This window comes from Amblyomma americanum, chromosome 1, assembly GCF_052857255.1.
Source record: "Amblyomma americanum isolate KBUSLIRL-KWMA chromosome 1, ASM5285725v1, whole genome shotgun sequence".
Classification (NCBI taxonomy): domain Eukaryota; kingdom Metazoa; phylum Arthropoda; class Arachnida; order Ixodida; family Ixodidae; genus Amblyomma; species Amblyomma americanum.
In genome coordinates this window covers 183,391,208-183,414,128 of record NC_135497.1, presented here as the reverse complement: position 1 = coordinate 183,414,128, position 22,921 = coordinate 183,391,208, and the positions used below count along the sequence as shown (strand labels likewise).

Sequence of the window (22,921 nt, the reverse complement as noted above, 5' to 3'; positions counted from 1 at the left end):
AACCCCTCAAATCCCACATGCGAAGCGGATGCTCCAACCACTATGCCATCACTGCGATGATGTTATGATTTAGAGTAAAACTTTAATGTGTTACCCACAGTTATAAGAATTTGCTTTAAATGTGCCAGGAAGAAATAAATTGCTGAAAACGTTACGGCGCATTTATACCTTATGCAAAACAAAAAAAAAGAAGCCGTTTGATGCAGGCAAGGAAAAGGAAAATCATCAGCGAAAACCGTTCATACTTATGAGAACGCAAATAGCTAAAAAAAAGGGGGAGGCTTTCAGGCTGCTGTCTAAGTGGCAATATTTATGCCTATATCGCTTAAGTTGCTTGAGCATCATAGCCGGGCAGTCGGGGTGGCAGCTGCGCTGACTGCGCACGCACCCGTCATTCGGAGCGCTTGACGTCGCCAGTGAGAAAGTGCGCTGGGAGAGAGATGACTGAATGGAGCCTTCATTTCATCGGCGATCCGATCGTCTTCTTTTCACGCAGCGCACACTCAGTACCCTTGTGAGCTCCCTCTCCATTCTCATTTCTTTCTCATTGCCTCCCAACAGCACATCAGGGCGCAGCCACTGGCGTTTCTCCGCCGGAGGTCCCCGAGGGTCGCCCGGAATTCCGCCGACGAGAAACGGGGCCGAATGAAGAGGTCGAAAAATAAGACGCCAGGCTCCTCGGAACCGGAGGGGAGGGGGGGGGGGGGGGGGATGCTTGGCGAGCACCGGACGCTGGCGCGGAGAGGAACGATTTCGGTATAGGCGCCGAAAGCGAATGACGGGCCCCACGGGAGAATGGACATTAGGAGCTCGGCCCGTATTGTTCGCCGCACGCGCCGCCGCCAAGAGCTGCTTCGTGCGGGGGACAAAGAGCAGGAAGTGCGCGCCGGTGAAGGTGGTGCGTCAAAAAAAAGACACCCAGCGGAGGGCTCCTCCACGGCGGCGCTTTCTTTTCGCCGTGGATAAACAGCAGCCGGTGGCGGATGCAAACAACCACACACAGCACAGCGGGCCGCGAGATTGGGTGCACCGCGCGGGAAAGAAGACAATGCCGAAGCGTGGGCCAGCCGTCGAGGTGACCACGTGCGGCGCCATACTCGCAACGCTCTCGTCTATATCGGCGCTCGGGCGCAGGCGGGCCTCACTTTAGGCATATCCGCAGAACTGGAGTGGGAAGAAAAAGAACAACAAATAAAGGAGAAAACACCGAGCAAGAGAAAAAAATAAAGCAGGAAGAGTGAAGTGGAAAATAAAGGATGAGAATAAGGGCTTAGTTTATGTAAACTAAACACAACTAGGATCCACTGCCAGGCAGCAGGAATAAAAATAAGAGAGCGAGCGAAAAAAATAAGTTCGTAACTCCGTTATACGCTTCCAGAGCTCGGCCGACTGCATAAAAGAGCAGCCATGTCCGTAGGTGAACGCCGCCCTCTATTGTGCGCAAGTCGCTTTTGTCAGTTTCCAAACAAAGCACCGAAAGAGCCCCTTTAGCGCTTGTGCCAATCAGTTCTTCCGGCTTTGAACGCTTCGCAAAAGCAGGGAACGTGGAGATGAATGTATGATCGCGATCGGCCCTCTCAGCACCTGCGCTGGACGCCGGAAGCGCACTCATAACGTCGCACGCGGATATCCGTACTTCTGGCACTTTAGCGGCTCAACGTGCGCGTATTATGCAAAAGAGACAGAAAAAAAAAGAAGGCGCGGAACAATGACTACGGGCACAGACAAAAGTTCACAATATAGAGCAGATATTGCGCACATGACCTCATTTTTCTCCAGATTTCTAAAAGGAGGAGCACCCTGGACGCTGTGTGCACATCTTACAGGTTAGTCACACGCGTCAAAACCTAACTTGCCGAGCCATGCGTTGCCCGACCTATTGCCGCTCTGGACAGAGGGGCCACTATAACGCCCCCCTGCGCTGGAATGCCCGACCGCATTTAATCGTGAACTGCCGCCAGTGACTTCAGGTATTCAGAATTCGCGCCAAAATTCACCTTACCGAGTAACCGCTTTCATTTTCGCGAAACTAACAGTACGACAAGAGCATCGGCCTGGAAGAGGTATTTATAAGGCTTCACTCCAAAGCAACTCTTCAGGAGCACTTGTCTAACCTACAAGAACCAATCAGCACCTTCCACACGTTTTGCACAGAGGCTAGGAGAGGAAACCGTGATGAACCATGCTTTTGTAGTCGCAAATTATTTCAGAAGTTTTTAATGCACAATAAATGCCATACGTGACATACGGAGATCATGGGTTCGGATCGTACGGGTTACATGTGGTGGTTTTTTCTTTTACTTCCTATTCATTTATCCTTCAGCCATTACATGGTTACACTATTGATTTTTCATTTATCAACGCCAGTAATTAAAAAAGAAACATTTCGTTATGCTTTCCTTTGTTTCGGGGACGGCTGTCGTCCTCATAATGACTCCCAAGTATTGACAGGCAGGGGTCGTCCCTAATCTGCTTTGATGGCGGTAGCTGCTGCTGGTGCTGCTCCTGGGCTACCACTGTCAGTCTTGCTATCAAGTACATCCAAGACGCCAGGAACTCATCTGGGCTTCTACCGCACCACATGGCTACCTCTCGAGTAGTGCCTACGGCGGCCTGTAAGATTTTGACGAAGTGCGCGCTCACCCAAAGGGGACGAGCATTTATGTGTTGGTATATAGTGCCCCGCACGTCTATAAACGTTGCCACCAATCGCCATTATGAGCCTTTGCCCTATTATTCCTAAACAAACAACGTAAGTGGACCCGCATCATGACTTCCGCAGAGTGATCTATATTTATCACTGTAAGGCGGGAATTAATCTAATTCCTGGAATTTGTGGCGCGGTGATTAAATAGATGATTCATTCTTATTATAGCCCAGCTACTTCTCAAGTTTTTGAAGGGCACTGGCCTACACCTACAGTGTACTAGGTTAAGTGTACTAGGTTAAGATCACCAGAATCTCAACATCACCACAACCATTTAATCAATCGGCACCATTAAGAGAATCACTAAATGAGGAACTCTTCTCAGGCAGCAAAACGGTGAGGACGCATTGTGAAACACGATTAAAACGGATCTTTAGCGCGTCTTCGCTGCATGATGTAACTGGTTACAATGGAGCGAACAAGATGCTCAGAGGCTTTAACACACTGTCGAATGAAAGAAATAGCGCCTGGACCTTTTAACCGTTTCTGGCGGCAAGCGCCAGATTTATTACTGGCAAGAACACATCCTGTTAAGGCTTGTGTAAGTTAGATTTATGTCGAATAAAAATAACAAAAGAAAGCTTAACACTGCATAAGTGTTCACTTTAGTGTAACGGTTATAAGTTCAACGAGGTTACGCTGTTCGTACTAACTACAACGAAGTAAATGGTACATGTCCACTGGGGACATGCGCTTCCACTGTGCTTGTGCATTTCCACGGCATACACCGCGCCTATGCTTTTCGTGCTAGACGCCATCACTTCCGCCGCAGCGTTATGCCGATGCCCGCAGTTTTTTAAGTCGAAAGAATGTCCGGACCCCGTAGAGTATCTGTTACGGGTCCAATTGGACTTATTTTTGGAAATGTGGCGGAGAGTTTGAAGGATGCTTCAATCCCGCCACCGGTTGGCCCGGTATTGCACTACCTCCGGGATCGGCCTTGTCTTTAGCGCGTCCTTACTGTCCTGTCTTTCTATCCCATCTTTCTACTCTCCTACTATCTGCACGTGGTAGCGATTGTGGCTCGTCTTGAGCCAGTGAGCAGGCCTGTGCACTATCCTTTTCTTTCTTTTTGGCAACAATCTATCTATCTATCTAAGTCGAAAGCCTTTAATGGCTCATGCTCGCAGCGCGATCGTGTCCGTCTGTAACGCTTCGTTTAGTAGGAACTGATAAAGGTAGGAGACAAATAATCGCTGCTTCAGATAGAGGAGGAAAAAATGACCCTAGAAACCAAGTTTGATGACTGTAGAGTAATTAGTAAATTAATCATAGCCAAACATGTCAAAATTGCTTCGAAATAGCGTGGACGTCGATATAGCCCCGGGAACTGTGGGACGTCACATCCACCGGAAGTCGTCACAGCATAGTGAAATAACTCGGGAACTAATAAAGATAGGAGAAAAAGAATAGCTGCATGAGATAAAGGAGAAAAAATGAAAGAAAATCATAAACAACTGCTTCGTCTTTAATGATAATTCACAGAGGCAACAGTAGCATAAATTATGGTGAGGCATAAAAAAAAAGAAAAAAAGAGAGCCTCTGCCTGCGCCACAAGGCAACAGTAGCAGGCAGAGTCGCTCGGAAAGGCTTTCGCCTCACGCAGTTTAGATCGTCAACGCGCACCCCGAATTTTCATTCTACCTTCTGCATTCGCCACTTACAGAAAAGTGGCTGCCCTGGGCGGATTCTGGCAATTATGGTGGTCCCCAGCTCAGGTGAATGCGCAACGTTATTGGATTACGTACGCCGGGGGTAGGATTCCTGTATCATCTACAGGGACCCCGCGACAGGGGAAAGGCAAGGGGGGCGGTCGCCTCCCCACTAACCTCCCAACATTGCTTCAGAGGGGGCAGCGCCCCCCAAGTATCTAACTGCTAGCACTGAGATCAGACTTCTGACGAAATGTTCAGTTATAGGACGTTATTATTGTAAAGTTCAGTGGGCTCAGATAGTTGACTTCGTAGCCATTAGTAAAACATTTCGTTTGAGTAACATAAACCGATCACGTTCCAACAGAAGTCGTTGGTTGTCTGAGCCCTGTTCATGAGCATTATTAGCAGAAGTGAAAGACTTTTTTCAATGCAGCCGATCCCTCCTCGTTTGTACATCTTATAAAGCTGCACTATTCAATTGAAGCTTTGTATGAATTAATAAATACACTTTTGAACAGTGAAGAATACAGAAAAAATGAACAAGAAATATAAAATGTAATGTTTAAATAGTAAATATATAAATAACAAACTAGAAGTACCCCCCTCCCCCTAATCACCCAAAAAAGATTCCGGTGTCCCTGCTCATCTATTTTCTTTTCCTTCACAAAATGACGATGACCGAAGGCGAACAGTGCAGTATCGCCAGAACTGTGCGACAGCTTGACTGCAGCATGCAGCACCCTCACGTTAATGATTTCATGTTTTAAAATATCCTGATAGAAACCCACTTATGACGCAGCGAGCAATATCTCACGCAAACGCTTGACTGCCGTTTTGACACGCCTGAGGTGGGGCGTGCTCTGTCTGCGCGTTGCAGGTCGCGAAGGGAGGCGTTGAGTGCCACTTCGTCGTTCTGTAGGTTTTCCTCGGATCCAATCCTCGCGGTGAAGGCATCGAAGCGAACAGCTGCTCGCTGCACAGTCTGGGCCATGCGACTTCTCTAAAGTAGCACGCAGTGCGCGGCCATTAGGTGGCGTCACTAGGAACAGCGCGATTTTCACTGCGGCGTTGTGGAGTGTCAGCTTGGTTTATATGAAAACGAACATTACAAAAATACGCACTTTCAAGCATTGTGTGCACATCTGCCTTGTTGTGAAGCGTTCATCGATGGCTGTAACAAAAACTGCCACATTTTTCATTCGAAATAGCATGGTCACATAAACGGATCGCATTTTTGACAGGAATAGTGACACCGAAGTAATGTCGCGCATGGTGTATGTGCACAAAGACTACATAGCCTTTGTGACAGACAGTTTTCTGCCAAATAAATGCTGCGGCGGCGAACTAATCAAAATAATTTAAAAATAAATCTTCAAATTCGGCACAAGATTTGCGGCTATAGTACAGTGGGATGATGCATGAGTATCGACAGAAGAGTAGCCATTTGTTCCAGCACAGCTGGGGTGCCACAAATTTTTTAAATGATAGTGCTGTTTCTAATGTCAGACGCGCGTAAAGCTGGATGCTGCAACCGCAGTATGTTTTCCATCGTCAATTTGTTATCTTCTGTGCGAACTATGGTCTTGTCTCTTAGTAGTAGGAAACTTCTAGGCGATGACCTTTCGGACCGATCAGTGTAGTCGCTGTCGGTCACTGCTGTGGGGTTGTAGTTAGAGACACTCATGAAGACAATCTGTAGCAGTATCATGGAATGCATAAAATCATGGAACACCCTGCGAAACCTGCAACGCGCAGACAGAGCACGCCCCACCTCAGGCGTGCCAAAACTGCAGTCAAGCTTTTGCGTGAGATATTGCTCGCTGCGTCATAAGTGGGTTTCTATCAGTATATTTTAAAACATGAAATTCTTAACGCGAGGGTGCTGCATGCTGCAGTCATGCTCTCGCACAGTTCTGGCGATACTGTACGGTTCGCCTTCGGTCATCGTCATTTCGTGAAGGAAAAGAAAATAGATGCTAATAACTTTTCGATTTTTTCGGTTGTTTTTACTAGCATGTCAAAAGCAAGACCGTGGAATTGCGTTGCGTTATTACTTTCGCTAAGAGTGGGTATTAGGTGGCGCCGGTTGAGAGCACAGAAGCAAGAAAGAGTGGAAGTTGTAAATAGAACTGAATATGTCAGTTATGAACACGCGCGCCTGAAAACGCAGAGAACAACTGTATGCTATGAACTGGATTAAGGTAAGGAATTAAGATGCTGCTCAGGAGTCTGGCGAAGGTATTGAAAGCAGCGAATGGGCGAACCAGGGCCAATTAGTGACGTCGGATGCGGGTTATTAAAGTACATGTAGAAGAACAAAAAGAGGCTTCATTTAACTCGGCTGACGCTCCGAAGGGTCGAACAGCAGCTTACAGGTATGCCTTAAAAATTCATGGGGCATTTTGTTGACCTAAAGTACGGTGTTGCTGCTTGTGTCACTGATGTGTGGTTGAGATGATGATTAAGTACACAATTGTTTGTGAATCTTAAATGCTGGAGACACTGGAGGGCATTTGGGAGGCATCCACCTGATTTGTCGCCTTTCTGCAAACACTCTCCAGTGTCCTAGACAAGGAGAACTACATATGCGTTGACAGGAAGTAGCGTCGTCGTTAGCACGCTCGGCTGCGGAAAGGAAGGATGGTGGATCGAATCCCACCGTGCACAGAGGTTTTTTTCTTACCGAGTTGAAGAGTGTCACGGACGGACGGACACCGCGAGTATGAGCCATTAAAGGCTATCGCCTTAAAAGTACGTGCGCACTTTATTTGCTCATTGCTCGCATAATATGTGACCGAAACATAAGGATTCTCCAGGAACCTGTTAGCAGCGCAGACCTCGATTCGTCGCTGTTTCCGGGCGCGTCAATGCGTTTGCACTCATTTCCACCTCGCTTTTACCCTCATCATCATCCACTTTCTCCTTTTTTACCCCCGCCAAGAGCTGTTCAGTGGGCAGAGTTACAGTTCCGGTTGACCCATCTGCCTTTTTTTTGTAAATTAACATCTCTGTCTCGAAAGGAGACTGAGTCGAGTACACAGTAAACGATGAAAATGAAAATGACATGTGATACTTTGAAATAGAAAACAAAGAGTAGCATGATTTAGATCGGAAACAAATATTATTATTTCAAGGATATAATGAGGAAAAAGGAACAACATGAACAGGACATACAGAACGGATAACCGGCTGTCTGTTAGATTGAAGAGTGTATACTGTATAGTCACGACCAGCGACCAGTTAGGCTAAATCATCAGGTTAGGAAATTTGTAGGGGCGGGCGCACTTACAGAGCAGTTGAAGATCACTGGGAGAAGCCTTTGTCCTAAGGTAGACTTTACGCGGCTGATGACGATAATAATCGTGATCATTTAAGAGTAAACGCCATTGAAAATGACGTGCGTTCGCAAGCAGCACGCGTTTCATTCGGTATGAATAGAATTTTCGCAAAGATTTTGTTCCAGACAAAGAGTTTTGTTATAGGCGTTTCTCCTTGTTTTTCGAACAAAGCGTATCCCGTTGTTCAGGCTCTTAAAAGCACCCCCTTTGCAGCTTCGTATGTCCTTCGGGAACGAAAAGCGGAAGAAGACTGAAGAAACGCTTTCATACAGTGCGCAGCTTTTCATGTTTTGCGATTCCATATTCCACTTGCGCAGGTAATACTTCTTAGCAAGCGAAATGAACAGGTAGTCCACAGAGGCCCTGACAAGCCTTGTTAATATGCTCATGCAAACAACACGCGTACTGTGTGCGTTATAATCATTTGTTTATTAATTTACAATTCCTGTAACGCCGTGAAAGCACAATTGCAAGGGAAGGAGGGGGGGGGGGGCGTACATATGTCGTATAACCAACACCAGCTAAGCATTCGTACAAGATAAAAAGATAAACATCAATGCAAGGCAGAGAAGGAAAAATGAAACAAACAGGGGCACCAACTGTGCATCCACGTCAACATTCTGACAGTGAAATAAAGAAAGAGAGAGAAAAGAAAAATCGGGGATAGCAACTGAACATCCCTGTATGTCGCAAGTACGATAACAGTACCCGAACCAGTGCCTCGGAGAGGCATTCAGCAACACAGTGAGGAGGCTTATTCCATTCACTGACGGCACGCAGAGAGAAAGAACGCTTGAAAACGTCAGTGTGGCATTTTATCCCGCGTGTTTCCCATTCATGGTCAAACCTTCTCGATATACAATTCTTTGGTAGTAAATAAGCTCCAGGGTTAATAACAGTTTTATTAAAATAAATTCCTTAATGCAATTCTAACTTAATTTGCAGTCGACATTCCTCTAAAGAGTCCCACTTCAGTTCCTGCTTTATATAGTTACTACGAACGCTGAGCAACTATTGTTTATATTAATTCAGTTCCTTGCGAGCCAGTAAACATAAATTTCATTAAAATAATTTTGTTTTAAGATATCTACCTTGTGACCTTTTCGCGAAGGAGGGTGATTGCAAAAGCCTATTCCAGGCAGGCTGTGCATAATTGCCTCCTAATAAACGTTCCTCGGTAGGTGCCGGGGGAAAAGCACAGGGTATTCTGCATTAACGAAACGGCTCCAATTCAGACTGAGTGATTGGTGCCTATCTTCTTTGATCTCTGATCTATCTATCGACGAAAGCAGACACTTGGGACGCCCAGAGAGCCCTTGAGGCCACATCATGAAGGATTAAATGTGCAGGGCAGCGTTCCCCTGGAGTAATGTGATGGATGTGGCGCTGTCCCGCGGCCGTTATTTGCACGTCAGTGTGTGTCGTAAGGTGCCCCTCGGCGTCCACTAATGGTCCAATTCGGATAGATTCCCCACCAGCGTCACACGGCGCTCTGACTGCGCTCAGCGGTCGGCGTGGCCCCCTTTGTTCCCGGTTGATTGACAGGGTCTGAATAGGCTAGCGAATGACGCATTAAACTGTTGGTGCCAATTAGCACGTTCTCATTTTCTCTTTACTGGAGCAACGGCGAAAGCCAAATGAGACAGACACCCACTCGAAAAGTGACCGCGGCTGCGGATTTGTCGGGGCGGCGGCTGGCGAGCTTTCTTCGGCCGAACGAAGGTGAAACCCGGGGCTCCGACAGCTCTGACAAGGTCTCGGCAAACAGGCAGGCTCGGCGAAGGAACGTCGTTGCTTAAAAGGAGGGACATTCCGCGGCGGAAACGCGAGCGTAAACAGCACGCTCACCCAAGACGAGAAGGCAGGAACGTACAAACGCATCAAGGCTGGGGCGAGACAAGAGCGCGAAGCGCGCACGAGCCAGTGATTTGGCGATAATGCCGGGCCGACCCGATTCCTGGCCAGCGGCGGGAGAACAAAGCCCTGCTCGCCCAGGGGACCCCTCTCCTCTCGTCGATACAATACCGTTTTGTTGGCTGCCGCGCGGGAGAAACAATAAGGGCCGCCCGGAATGGTCCAAGACAGCAGGGCAGCGGATGACGCAATAATGGCCCCAAAAGGCGGTCACTCCTCCTCCCATCCAGCGCCTCGGGGTCGAGCGAGGGGGCCTCTGGGCGCGGCGGCTTCCTCCGCCGGAGGAGGAACTATAAAATCCTCCGGACGCCTCATCAAGTGCGCACAGTGACAGCAGCAGCACCGCGACTGGAATACGCGAAGCAAGGAGACCGCCAACATGATCGCCAAGGTACGTGGGCACACGTGCGCCGCCGGCGACGCGCGCCACGAGGGCAGCTCAGGCCTTGTGGCGCGCAGTCTGCCCGCGCTCCAACGGGGCTCCCCGGGAAGAGCTAGTTCCGCGGGGTGGCGTGCTCGGGGAGGTGCGTTGCTCCCCACCGTGAAGAGCGGTACGTCGACAACGACGGGATCGTGCAGCTGCTACCGCAGTGCTACCCCTTCAAACGTGCACGCTCGTAAGCCAAGGAAGCGAAGAGACCGCACTCCATTCGGATACAAATCGGCTTTCACCGCACTCAGTGTGGCGTTACTGCTGCAGCGCTTTCTCTTTATTAAGGCGGCAAGGTGGCCGCTCAAGTTTAAAGACAGCTGGAAAAAGATGCACAGTATGGTGCGCGGTTATTCAGCATCAGAATCCTTTCAAGCTGTATCAAGGATAGCTTTGCTGAAAACTCGATGAACGTGCCTGATTTTTTTTTAATTAAGAACTACCAGCCTAAGATCGTGGTGCCCTAAATGAACGCTTCTAGGTGTAGGGACACTGGCGACCGAAGCTCTTTGTTTGCCAGATTACGGTGAAGTCGTGCTAAAAGCGCGAACCGCTGAGAGGTGCTTGTCGGCGGACAACTTACTGACGAAAAGTACGTGCATCAGTAATGCGGCGGCAGTCTACCTACTCGGTTAATTTTAAACACCAGCCGCCTTCACTTTTCTGCGCATTACTTCGCTGCCAAGCTGGTAACTACGCTTAGAATAGACATTGCAAGAGCTCGGCAATTCAGAGCTCCGCGTTCTTCAGAATGTGCTCATGCGGTTAATGCCAAGGGCATGCACAGGCTAAGTAGCGAAAGGTGAAAAATGCGACGGCATCATGATAAAGAGTTAACAACACTGAATAGACAGACAAATAATAGCAGTATTCTGGACAACGCATCGGTTTCTTGTGCAATTGAAGCAGTAGAAATTTAATTTTCCCTCCCTAGCACTACGTATGGAAACAAATTGCCGTTTCATCTATTAGCTGACGACCTTGAAGAAGCACGCAAGAACTCAGTCCGAAGATTGATGAAGCTGATCACAATTCACTTTAAAGTAAGGAATCCGTGTCACTACAAGTTTTCAGCAGTATATAATGATCGTCAGTTGTGCCACTATTAGAGCAGGGAGTCCTATAGTTCGCAGAATGTTGATTTCTGTATCACGTACTGATAGAACTAACCCCTGCACGATGTGCTGAACTCTCCACAGTAGCTTACTCAGAGGCTGATTGTACACTCTCGTTGCACCGTATCCGCCAGAAGAAGGCCTCACTGACCTTCAAATGCAGGAAATGCCGAGCGCACCCTTCACAACCTCGTCCAGCTCAACGTTATCGTGTTAACATAGCAATTGTGTTGTATTCTAATGCCAAATGTTTGTTGCCCTTATCACCTATTTCTCACCTTCAACAGTTTTCTCACCTAGGAAGCCCCTATCAAATGGTACGAACTCAACGGTGACAATAACCACCGGAAATTGTGTGCCATGCATAGAGGAAAATGGGAAAGGTGAAAAGGAAACTATCCAGTACGGGGAATTTTAAAGCAGCACGATATCCAAATAAGAACGTCAATTTCGACAGTTGAGACGTGAAGCGGTCTTATTCCTGTTCCGTAGAAGCTTCGATAAGTATACACTGCATAATTGTCGTCTAAGCTTTTTCAAGCAATGCTGGCAGCCCTGCTCGGTGACGTCCGTTCGCTCTCGATGAGCTTCATCAGCGAGCATAGGTAGTGCCGCTCCTTCGAGCAAAGTGTGGCCCAGTATTACAGGTGCATTAGCGGTTAGGCACACGTTGCTCGGACTTCCCGCCGCCACTCACAGTATCGTGCCCTGCGTTATCACTTGTCCACAACGCCTCAGTTATTTTTATTTGATAGTGATAACTGCAGCCGGGCTTTATCTTAGGTAAACAATGTCACCGTGAGCTTTGGCGTAGAATGTCGTAGCAGAAATCTGCAGCGTTCACCCGCCAGCCAGTGAGTATATTATCCATTTCAGTAACGGAAAGAGCGCTCGCAGAGTGTTACTCTCAGTGGTCATATATTCTGCGTGGGCCTCGGAGAGCTGTCTTGCAGTTAGGGGGCGGGTGTGTGGCATAGCCATCGCTTTTACATATTCAACTCAGAGGAGGGCGAACAGTCCGAAAGTTTACGCTTCTTGCACTCCCGCGTGGTTTAGTGGCTCGTCAGTCTGGTGAATCCGTTTGGTGTGGTTACAAAACGACCATGATTTTGGGCATACTTGAGGACGTACGAGAACATTTAAAATGCAGCGCAGTTTATTGCAGGCGTTATCGCCGACTTAGCTGTAATACCTGATGCAAGAGTATTGTATACAGATGATGATGGCGGTGACGTTCGATATGTTAGAACCAACTGAACGGACTGATTTTGAAAGGAGGGAACCGGCATGACAGCAAGAAAGGCTTGGAATTAGTTATAATTGCAAAAGATACAAAAAGAAAATACTGAAGTGGCAACACTCCCGTTCCGTCTCTTATAAAATATTCTATTGTCATTTCTTGAGTAGCGAACACAACTTTTTCCTAAACGGCCGAGAAAGAATGGCATATCTGACCTGCCGTTCTTTCTAGGGCCACACTTTACTTTGTCGGTACCAGAGTCGAAATGGTTGTCTACGCATAAATGCTCAAGTTCACTTGTTTTCGAGCCCAGGTAAAGCATTGCTGTTCAGCAAGTAAAACTCGCATAGATGCGCGCACGCAGGCTCCCTAGGAAACAAGATCGCACACAAGCATTCCAATACCCCACAAAATAAATGACCAACGCATACAAAGGCTCTCTGTGAAAGATATATACTTACGAATCTGTGCCGAGGCCGTCAAGCAGTTTTAGCCCCAGTCACCGCGCAAATTCGTCGCTACTTTCGCGGACATACATGGCCTTTTTATTAGCTGCACACCGACTACAGTCTTATGGCTTCGTGTATAAGATGTCACCTGTGCGGGTATATCAGTCGAAATCTTATGGCGTAGAGCCACATGTTATCTTGCAAAAATTATCTCACGCAAAAATTATCTCAGCCGAAAAAATTATCCTATGCAATGCGCTGCGTGAATGGCTGGCGCACCCACACTCGCCATTCATCGCGACCCATTGGAAAGGCGCCTGCCACTGCTGAGTTACTCCATCCCGAAGCGCACTTGTGGTAAATTAGACATTGTGAATACTATCCCTAATCTTTGAAATACGCTTCATGATATTTATTTGAAATATTGTGAGATGAAGTTGGGATGATGTACTCCATTTTCGTGGTTGCGTGGATGTGAATAGGGGCCACCAGAAAATCAGTAGGAGGTGCTAGAGAACACATTATTTTATTGAAATTGACATAATTGATACTTTCTGAAACTTTATCAAACCCGTCGTAAAGTCCTGAGCTTAAATCAGGTTTTTGTAAATGGCGAAAGCTGCAAGAACTGGAAAGCCACACGCATCATAGAAAACTATTAACTGGAAAAACGTTGTGCAGGTGCTCGTGGTTAATTCGACAATATCATGAAGACGCTTGCTTGTATTTGGAAGAAAGCTTTGAAATAACATCCTTCGGCTAAGTAATGTTGCTTGGCGAAAATGTAATTGGTGACGTTTTCCCTGGAATTCTTAAAGGGCTACAGAGGGTGTTTCACCTAAGACTTTACACAATTTTCAAAATTGGCTTTTTAAGTTGGAAGATCGCTTTCTTCGTCCTTGCATTGCCAGTGGTGGAGTACATCAGAATACAGCTAAGACGGGCTAACTAGCAGGCTGGTTAACTAATAAGGAATGGTTAACTTTTTAACTAGTATTGTTAGGCTCCTTAATTTTTGAGTGGCGTGTAGAACATCCTAAGTTATATCGATATCAGTTTCTAGAATTTCAAAAATGTGGTTACCCTCGGCGATATGGTCCAATAAATTTTGCCTACATCACGCCAGAATACATGCGCTTTCGAGAAGCTTGCAGCAAAGCAACCTCTCCAGTGTACGTAACTCATCGGAATAGCCAAAAATTTGTTGGGCCACAGCTCCGAGGGTAACAGCGTTTTGAAAATTCAAAATACTGATATGAATATTGCGTTCGGTGGGCTACACGGCTCTCAATATTTAAACAGCCTAACAATAATAGTTAAAAAGTCAACTATTCAGAATTAGTTAAGCAGCCTGCTATTTAGCACGCCTTAGCTCTATTCTGATGCACTACACCGCTGATAATGCTATACCGAAAAAATCGCTCTTCTAACCCAAAAAGACTTTTTTTTATTGTGTAAAACCATAGGTTAAACACCTTTTATATTCCTTTCGTCTAGCTCGGCTGGTGAGTTCATTATACTTTGAAATCTGAAAGCGCGAGATCTTGACCACAACCAAAATAGCCAATAGTATATTCTTTTGTGGTCAGTACGGCTCTTAGTGTCAGCACTCACAGCCATAACTACAAATCGTCTAAAAAAATCGGGGCCTTCTTAACCACATTCTTAAAGAAGAAAATGAGACAGCTTTTAAGTCTGCTATGGTGTCTTCATTGAGCGTCTAATGGTCTTCTTCCGACTTTTCAGCCAATACTCCGGTTGGAACCGGTTGCATTGCTCTTATATGGCATGCATGAGTCATCGCGTTCTAGAATGTTCTAGCACCTTACATTGGATTATCATATAGAACTATACTATTCCGACCCACCAGTCAACCCTATTCCACCCCTAATGCACATTAATTCATTTTATGGTGTGGGCCTACCTGAAAAACTTTGGGGGTCCTTTGAAATGTTTGGAGGTGGGCAACTTCCAACTTGTGAGGGTCCTCAGATTTTCAAATTTGGCGGTGCCCTATGACTGCTCCAGCTGGTGGTCACGTGGTGTTGACGGCGCGATCACCCTCTCAATCGCATTCATAAATCGAGGGGAATCCTGATACCACTCCTGGCGCAGTGGTGCAGCACTTAAGTGATCCGCCACTACCCCGGCAGGTGGCTATTTCAAAACCATTGGGGCTTGTGCGACTCGGGTTGCTCTTCCAGTAAGGCTCACGCGCAACGCTATGGTGGACAGGTGGCAACTGCATTGACTTTGGCAACGGTGGCCAGTTTGCTCACAATCCGGTGGGCAGCTTGCCACGTGCTACGGTGGGCAAGTTGTGATGACGTCACAGGGTCACGTGACCTCTTTCGACCAATCACGGTATTTTGTGACTGAGAAGCCGGAATTTTTTTTGTGAGACGACAACGTAAATGACATGGCATTAATATCTAATAGTGATCAGGCTTGCCAGTTGCAGACATTATCTCGGAGCCAAGTTTAAATTCTTTTTTGCGCGAAATGTCACGTCAGTAAATATTCCCGCAATCAGGTTGCGTGGAAGAAAAAAAGACACATTGAGCGTTTTCTTTTCCACTGGTGCTGGATATTTTTATCCCGGTATTATCATCTCTCATCCCATACTGCCAAAAATAACGAATAAATGTTTCCTACTTATACAAATGTTCTGCGCCTCCCACTTTTCGCTGCTTATGCTTGCTATCTAGATCGTTTGCTAGTTCGTGTACCAAGAGGACCTCCAATTTGAAGTCATATAACCAAAGTTTTCTCTGGTTTGCTTTAAAATATTTCTGTTCTTATTTCTTGAGCCAGCCTGAGTAAGGCATCCGAACGGGAAACACTCGAGAAGGGTGAAATGCTAACCTTTAACCTCTATGGGCGAAAATGGGTCTGACGCAATAACTATGGGACGTAAACGTCCTCACAGTTGATGTGCGTACAATTTTTTTTTTTTTGTGTGGAAGTCTCTACAGCATAAAAAGCCTTCAAAGGGTCAACGTGAGGGTGGGGAAAGTGCGTGAGGGCATTGAGAACGCAACTCGAATTTCCTCTCTGCCTGCGCAGTTCGCCTCTTCTGTACTTTGCCTGGCAGCCACCGTCAGTGCTGGCATCATCGCCGCTAGCGGAGGGCACAGCGTGCAGCACCGGAAACAGGACGTGAGTGAAAACCTCTCGGTAGTTTTCTATGCACTCATACGCGATGTCGAGACATGGCGAGTGCCAGCCTGATAATACGTAAGATGTCGTGTTATTCGCTGCTCGAGTGCACTAATTTTTGCTTCAAGGTTTAGAAGACCACAAATTGAAATCATGGTGACATTGTGAGAATTCTTCGTTTTACAAACCAACTTGTGACACTAGCAAGAAGATAATTGAAATCAGAGCGAAATATAGTGGCGTATTTGTCTGCATATGCAGTATTCCATTCAGAGTAATAAACTTGATCGAAAGGAGCTAAAGTTCAGTAACCAGAAACAGATTAGGAAATGTCAAGAGGATCGCTATATGTGTCCGATATAAATATGTGCAGCTTTTTCTTTTTTGTGCAGTGTAGTTTGATCTGAACTTATGCGGTCCTCCAACACTAAAAAGTAAAAACCAATTAGCACCAAAAGTCATATTTTTTGGATGATTTCTCTACTAACGTTGAAAATGACTTTTGGGCATTACACGCCAAAAGGTAAACTAGTTATATAAATAAAGTGTGCTTGGAACATATAATCGTGCAGTAATCATTAATTGAATGCTCAGACTCTGTTCTCTTTCATATCGGAGGGACCTGTACAAATAAAACGCGTTATCTCGTGGTGGAGAGGAAAATTAGGTGTGCAGAAGGCTTTGTTTGCTGGCAAAAATCACCGCCTAAGAGAAGAATATGATGATGAGGATGATTTTTTATGGCGCAAGGCTATATGTGGCCAAAAAGTGCCATGGCACAAGGTTTTTTCTAGGTTTTTTCTTCTACTCAAGGTGGGGTCAAATAACCACTTCCCAAGCAGTTCACCCTAAAGAATCCGAGCACCGGGCAGGGGAAAGCTTGTACTCACTGTATCAATGGCGGGCTAAGAGAAGAATAAGAAGCTTGTGCATGGAACTAAACTTTTCGGTCATAATTATTTAATATAGAAAATGTTAATAGGTATTCCTACGTAAATTTATTCCAAAGAACTTGTGCAAAGCAAGCCTAATTAGAAAATTTCACATTTCGATTATTTTCGCGAGGGTGTCGATCACTGCGTAGCTAGAAAATAGCGCACAGATAAAATTTTTCCCAATCAAACTCGACCTTGTTTGTTTTTGCGACGATACTTACCATAAAACGGAATGCAGTGCTCATACTGCTGTACTTCCTGCTGGTTAAGTGGTAACGCTACATAAGTGACACCATATCATATGAGCTGCTTTCCATATCAATGAGAACCATATCATGTGAGCAGCCCGGCACTCCTACAAAGGAAAACTTGGCGAAATAACGATTTGCTACCAAAGCTTCCTTGTTCAGTGCATAATTCTGAAGCATGCCCTCACAGTGTTACAATGTGTATCTACAAATTTCAACATCACATGTATGTTTCTCGATCAGGATTATGGCAACTATCAGTTCGGCTACGACATTGTCAACGGATACGGAGCAGTTAACGGGCGCCATGAAGCTGGCGGCGCGTACGGCCCCGTGCACGGCTCCTACTACCTGGGCGACATCGACGGCCGCCACCGGCAGGTGCACTACGTGGCCGACAAGCTCGGATTCCGCGCCGTCGTCAAGACCAACGAGCCCGGAACCAAGACCAGCGCTCCTGCCTCTGCTCCTTACGTGTCGGCCAACGGCAAGGCGGTGCCCGCGGCCTCGGTCCAAGCGGCTCCAGTAGCCATTGTGAAGCCAGTGATCCCTGCCTACGGCGGACATCTTGGTTACGGAGGCAGCTACGGCGGAGGCTACGGAGGCGGCTATGGACCCGTCGCTGCTGCTGTGGTCGCGAAGGCTGCAGTTCCTGTGGCTGCGTATGCAGCTGCTCCCCACTACGGTTATGGCGCTATCGGAGCTCTCGGTCACGGCTACGGGCTCGGCTACGGTGGATACGGAGGTTACGGAGGCTACGGCCACGGCGACGGCCACGGCTATCTGGGATAGGTGGTCACTTGCAAGCACGCTTATTTATTGGGATAAAGGTGAGACGACCTCTATTTAAACTTCTGGAGGGTGGTGATATGATCGGAGACTCGCGCTTCGTTTATTACCACTACACTGTCTGTTAAAAGTAAATCCTGACCTCTCTTTGACGTAAAAGAAGGAGCGGGACATACGGCCACTGCTTTCAGAATTGACATTAGTTTGTGAAATGGAGCACGCTAATCTAAGCGTGTGTATAGGGTAAACCTGCTGGACCTGAGCGTGCTTGTTATCCTCGTTCTTAACAGTTTGGTTTCATGTGCTTACTCTAGGATAAGAAACGTTAACAGCACACGTTTATGCTAAATTTACCCCCAGGTTTTTGAAACTGGCCTGTCATACACTGTCGGCGACAGCGGGAAAAAATTCCGGGTTGCTCGCGATCACTTTTGCGAAGCTGCGTCACTCATCTTGTAGTGTCTTTTTTATAAAAAGTAAAAACTTCTTTGCTCTAGTCGCAGAGTTATTACACTTTGCAGCGTTATTTGTGATGTGCGTGCAGATTTTCAAGCTTGGCCTTCATTTGGCTCCAGCATTAAGATGATATTTTTACTTTTGCCGGCAAAGTAATTCGCCTGAATCCGGTAATCTTGAAACTTGGAGACACAATCACTCGCGGCGATTCCCTTCGAGCAGATATTGATCAATGGGAGCGGGTGTGGATTCTCTAGCAGAACGTCTCCGAGTACAGAACACGCGCACAAAAAGGGGGGGGGGGGAAGAAACGTGCAAGCGCAAGCTTAATCAGCGCTTTGAAACGCCTTTCGTCGAGGCTGTCGCTTCCTTTGCCTCTGCGGCTTCTCCTCTCCTCTGGGAAATGTTAAGCTGAGAGGCTGCGGCACGCACGTGCAGCTTTTCGCGCATACCCCATCGGTGAGAAGTCATAACGCTGCCTCTTCCTGATCTGCCTGCACCTACTGATAGCTGATGGGCACTGCACAGCTGTAGTTACGCTGTAAAGCCAGTGACGGCGCAGCACGAGCTGCAGGTGATGTGGCGCTATCGCTTGCAAGCTGTATGGTTCTTCCTGGCTCCGGTGCCGGCGACGTATCGTAAGCTACACTTTGGAACACCATGTGTTGGCTTTCCTGTTTGCTAGGTGTAGCTCCCGAAACCTCCACTAGCGTGAGTGCTACCCGGCTACGCCACGTAGCAAACACGGATTTCTTTGGGTGTGCGCAATTTATTTTTTGCCCATGCGCACTTTCCCCACGATCAGTTTTTTTTCACGTAAAAGGACTCAGTACATCGTAGCAAGCGTCTTGAGGCAGCTAAGATGGCGCAGATGTCCGGCGTATGTTGCTTGTCTCTTTGCAGGGAGGCAGGCAACCCATAGCTATCACCCATTTATACCAACGAAAGGCCAGGCAAATGTTAGCAGGAACTACTACTGTCTCAGAGCTCAATTATTTTGAGGTACTATTTGCTCACCGCCTTTCGTGCCCTTATATGTGGCGCATTTTCATGGTCTGTCTTTCAGGTGACGGCGTATTTGTCAGTGTATCAAGTGTTGCCAAAAGCAAGACTTCGTTGTTGTACATCTTCAGGTCCTGGTTCCTACATGGCTCCTTTGTGTGTGCCTTCACTTATCCTGTTCTGTTTGTCTCCGTTTTGTGTAAATAAAACTGTGCCTCATTGTTTCAAGTACGTGCTTTATCTGAAGCTTTTCTATATGCTACCAAAAGCAGGTACCGAAGAATGGCTGGATGTAGTTATCACTGGTGAAAAATAATGGACAAGAGTGTTAGGAAAATGCCGCCCAGATGTTGCAACAAACATTAGCAAGTTCCAAAGAAACAGCCATTGATGAAAACGTAGAAATTTACCAGCAGTCCTTTTCTGAGCGCGTTGTACGTTCGGACAAATGATGCTTCAATAAGGCAAAGCCGAGGAATATAGCAATGGTGTCAACGTAGTACATAACAACCGTGGCGATGATATCTGATGAGCATCATATACCGGACGTGATTAATGACGATGGTCACAGAAAAAACTGTCTATTTTGCGCCAACTCTTAAGAAAGAGTTATCAGCTTCAAGAATGCAGTTGACTCACCAACTTTTGGCACATATTTATTTTTCGAACCGAGCGAGCATTGAACTTAGTCCTGCCTGTGTCTGAGCAGTAACCACATCAAGGGAAACTGCCAATGCGCCCACTCAGAAAAACCAAGTTCGTGAATTCGTTAGCGTCGCTGAAATCTGGGAGTAGTTATGCCGCTAATTCGCAACACTGGACCATCAGTAATAAAGACAATCTCGGAAGGCTGTATACTTGATGAAAGTCACAGTAACAGTTTTTGTTCTTGCTTCGACAGAGGTGCAGACAGCATTTGTAGAATGTGGAATAAGGTAGGCCATTGCAGTGCACTATCTTGCGCCGATGTCGCAGTGACAGGTTTTAGAGCATTATGTTCTCATTGAGTTCACATATGTTCTTCTCCATTGTTGCGAAGAACAAACTCATAGTGTCATCGGCTTTTGTTAGGGTACTCTCTGTCCTACCTTCTGCTTGTATACTGCCCATATCTCCTGAATTACTGTTCGCAACGCACACGTGCAGTCTGAGTCGTCATCGTTGCTGCCACTTAGCTGCAGTTGCGCAATTTTTCGGCGAAACACGCATCCTCAGCCAACTAACCCGTAACAGCTTGTAATCTACATTGTCTGTATGAAGGAAGCCACTAATTTTCCGGCGCAGTGAACTTTATTGATTTTTATGGGACTGAGACTAAGTTACACAAATAGCCATTTTTTTTGTGCGTTCACGAGAAACTAGAAATCAATGAAGTATTCACTGAAACTAGGCTTCCGACCATGTGGTCATGGCATAGGTTGTGTTCGAATTCCAAGCGAGGCCCAGTGACTCTATGCCGCTAACCTTGCCTTAATTTTCCGGCAACAAATTTTGCAGTAGTGAAATGACGTGTCGTTGACCTTTAGCTAATAGTCGCTCATGCCCGCCCACTGGACAGCTGCCTTACAGTGGCGCTGCGCATTTTTAATTAGAAAGCCCTGCCTGCTGAGAACGTATTGGCACAAATATGTGTGCCCTGTCTTCATGTGTAAACTAGAACGCAGAATACATAACTTGCACTCTAAATGCGGATCACACTATATGGGAATAAAAAGAGAGTAAGCTTTCCTTTAGCGCACAACCTTTTATGGCCAGAGTATTCTGCCCAAGCCTGGCGGTACATTTCCATCGCTGAAAATATGGAATACTTAAGGCTGGCAACGGAAACAAATTCCAGCTTCAAAACATGCCAAGTTCTAGCAGTTACAAAGATTTCAACGCCAACGTTTCAGTCTGCTTTATTCGTCAAACTCAAGACCTCCGGTGCAGCGTTTAAAAGGCTCCTATCATTGGTCGCTTCTTGAGGTTACTATGCCTTGCGGTGGAAGTATGCCCCCATTGCTAACAGTGAGCATTCTGTATATTTACTGATCGAAATCTACCCCAGCACTTGGGCAGCATACCATGCTCCTCGAATGTTGTGTGGTAGAGGACAGATTACTCCCGTTTTACTCTTATACAATTTAAGTCGTGTCTTGAACTCACAATACTAGAAATTAAAGGATGATGCACACCTGGCCAGTGCCCTCGGTGCTTTGCGGCTGCCTTTGCTTTATTCTTCGACCAATCATGCAAGTCCTGTGGCGCACACCTTACTTGATGGCTATCTTGGAGCTCGTTTTGTCGTGACTTTATACTGTCAACATAGCTATTCACGTTTCTTCAAAACTTGCCGATGTAAGCACATGGCTCAAAGTTAGGCCATCTATATTGAATGTCAACGTTGCGCCATCTATATTAAATGTCCGCCTGGCAGCATAGAAAAGCCGCAAAGATGAAATTCATAAAGCACGTGTAACTAAGATTGCTATAATCATTCTGTATTGTCACATGTTTTGCCGACAGAGAACGTCTGTGACATCTACCTTCCCTGCACCAGGCATTTTTATCCGAATTACAACCTATGTTCGTAAAGTTCCGAGACTGCAGAGTTCATTAAAAAAATGCGTTTAACATTGAAATCATTTCTGCAGCACCCCTTCGAAATAGTCTCACATGCAGTCTACACACAGCTTCCAACGCTTCTTGAGGTCTTGGAAACAGTTGGAAAACGCTTCTTTTGCAGGGCTGTCATCTCCTTTGTCGTGGCTTCTTGAATGGCCGCCACGCTCCCCATTCAGCGAACTTTTAGGGCTCTCTTCACCGGAGGAAACAGGAAAAAATCGCTTAGGGAGAGGTCAGGCGAGTATGGCGGATGGGGAAGTACAGTAATGCTGTGCTTGGCGAGAAATTTTGTCACGCTGAAAGCAGTCTGCGGCCTTGCGTTATCGTGGAGAAGGCTCCATTGTTCAGATGCCTGTAAGTCAGGGCGACGAAGTCGGCATGTGTTGGAGCACGCGGATATAATACTTCTGATTCATCGTCTGCCCTTGCTGGACAAACTCGTGGTGTATGACACCTCTGGCATCGAAAGAAAACTATCAGCATCGTCTTTGTTTTGGTCTTCTGTCGCTGCACCTTTCTCGACGCTGGAGAGCTTGTCGACCGCCAATCGGAGCTCTGCTTCTTTGTTTGAGGATCTTATTGAAAACACCATGTTTCGTCTTCAGCAATGATGATGTCGACGAATGCAGCATCCTTCTCTGCCTCGGAAAGCAAATCAGCGCTCACTCATGCCCGCGTGTTCTTCTGGCCCTGTGTGAGAGAGTGCGGCACAAGTCTGGCATTCAGCTTTCGTTTCCCCAAGTTCTCACGCAAAATTTGGTGGCATGTTGTCGTACTAATATTGAAAGCATCTGATAGAATGCGGACTGTAATGGTGTGGTCTTGCTGTACGATTTCTCTGATCCGAGCCATGTTGTTTTCATTCTGTGAGGGTGAAGGG

The 22,921-nt window shown here is 46.6% G+C and overlaps 1 protein-coding gene and 1 non-coding gene across 2 annotated transcripts; both read left to right on the top strand.

Annotated features, from left to right (window-relative positions):
- The first annotated feature begins 3,463 nt into the window (after positions 1-3,463).
- Positions 3,464-3,655, top strand: LOC144116726 (U2 spliceosomal RNA). Its single transcript, XR_013311954.1, has one exon. It is a non-coding gene; the product is annotated as a U2 spliceosomal RNA (small nuclear RNA).
- A 5,959-nt stretch (positions 3,656-9,614) lies between these two features.
- Positions 9,615-19,648, top strand: LOC144094032 (uncharacterized). Its single transcript, XM_077627884.1, has 4 exons — positions 9,615-10,005; positions 15,915-16,007; positions 17,434-18,020; positions 19,502-19,648. The coding sequence occupies exons 1-3, from the start codon at positions 9,994-9,996 to the stop codon at positions 17,980-17,982; spliced, it is 654 nt and encodes a 217-aa protein (XP_077484010.1). The 5' UTR covers positions 9,615-9,993; the 3' UTR covers positions 17,983-18,020; positions 19,502-19,648.
- Positions 19,649-22,921: the final 3,273 nt, after the last annotated feature.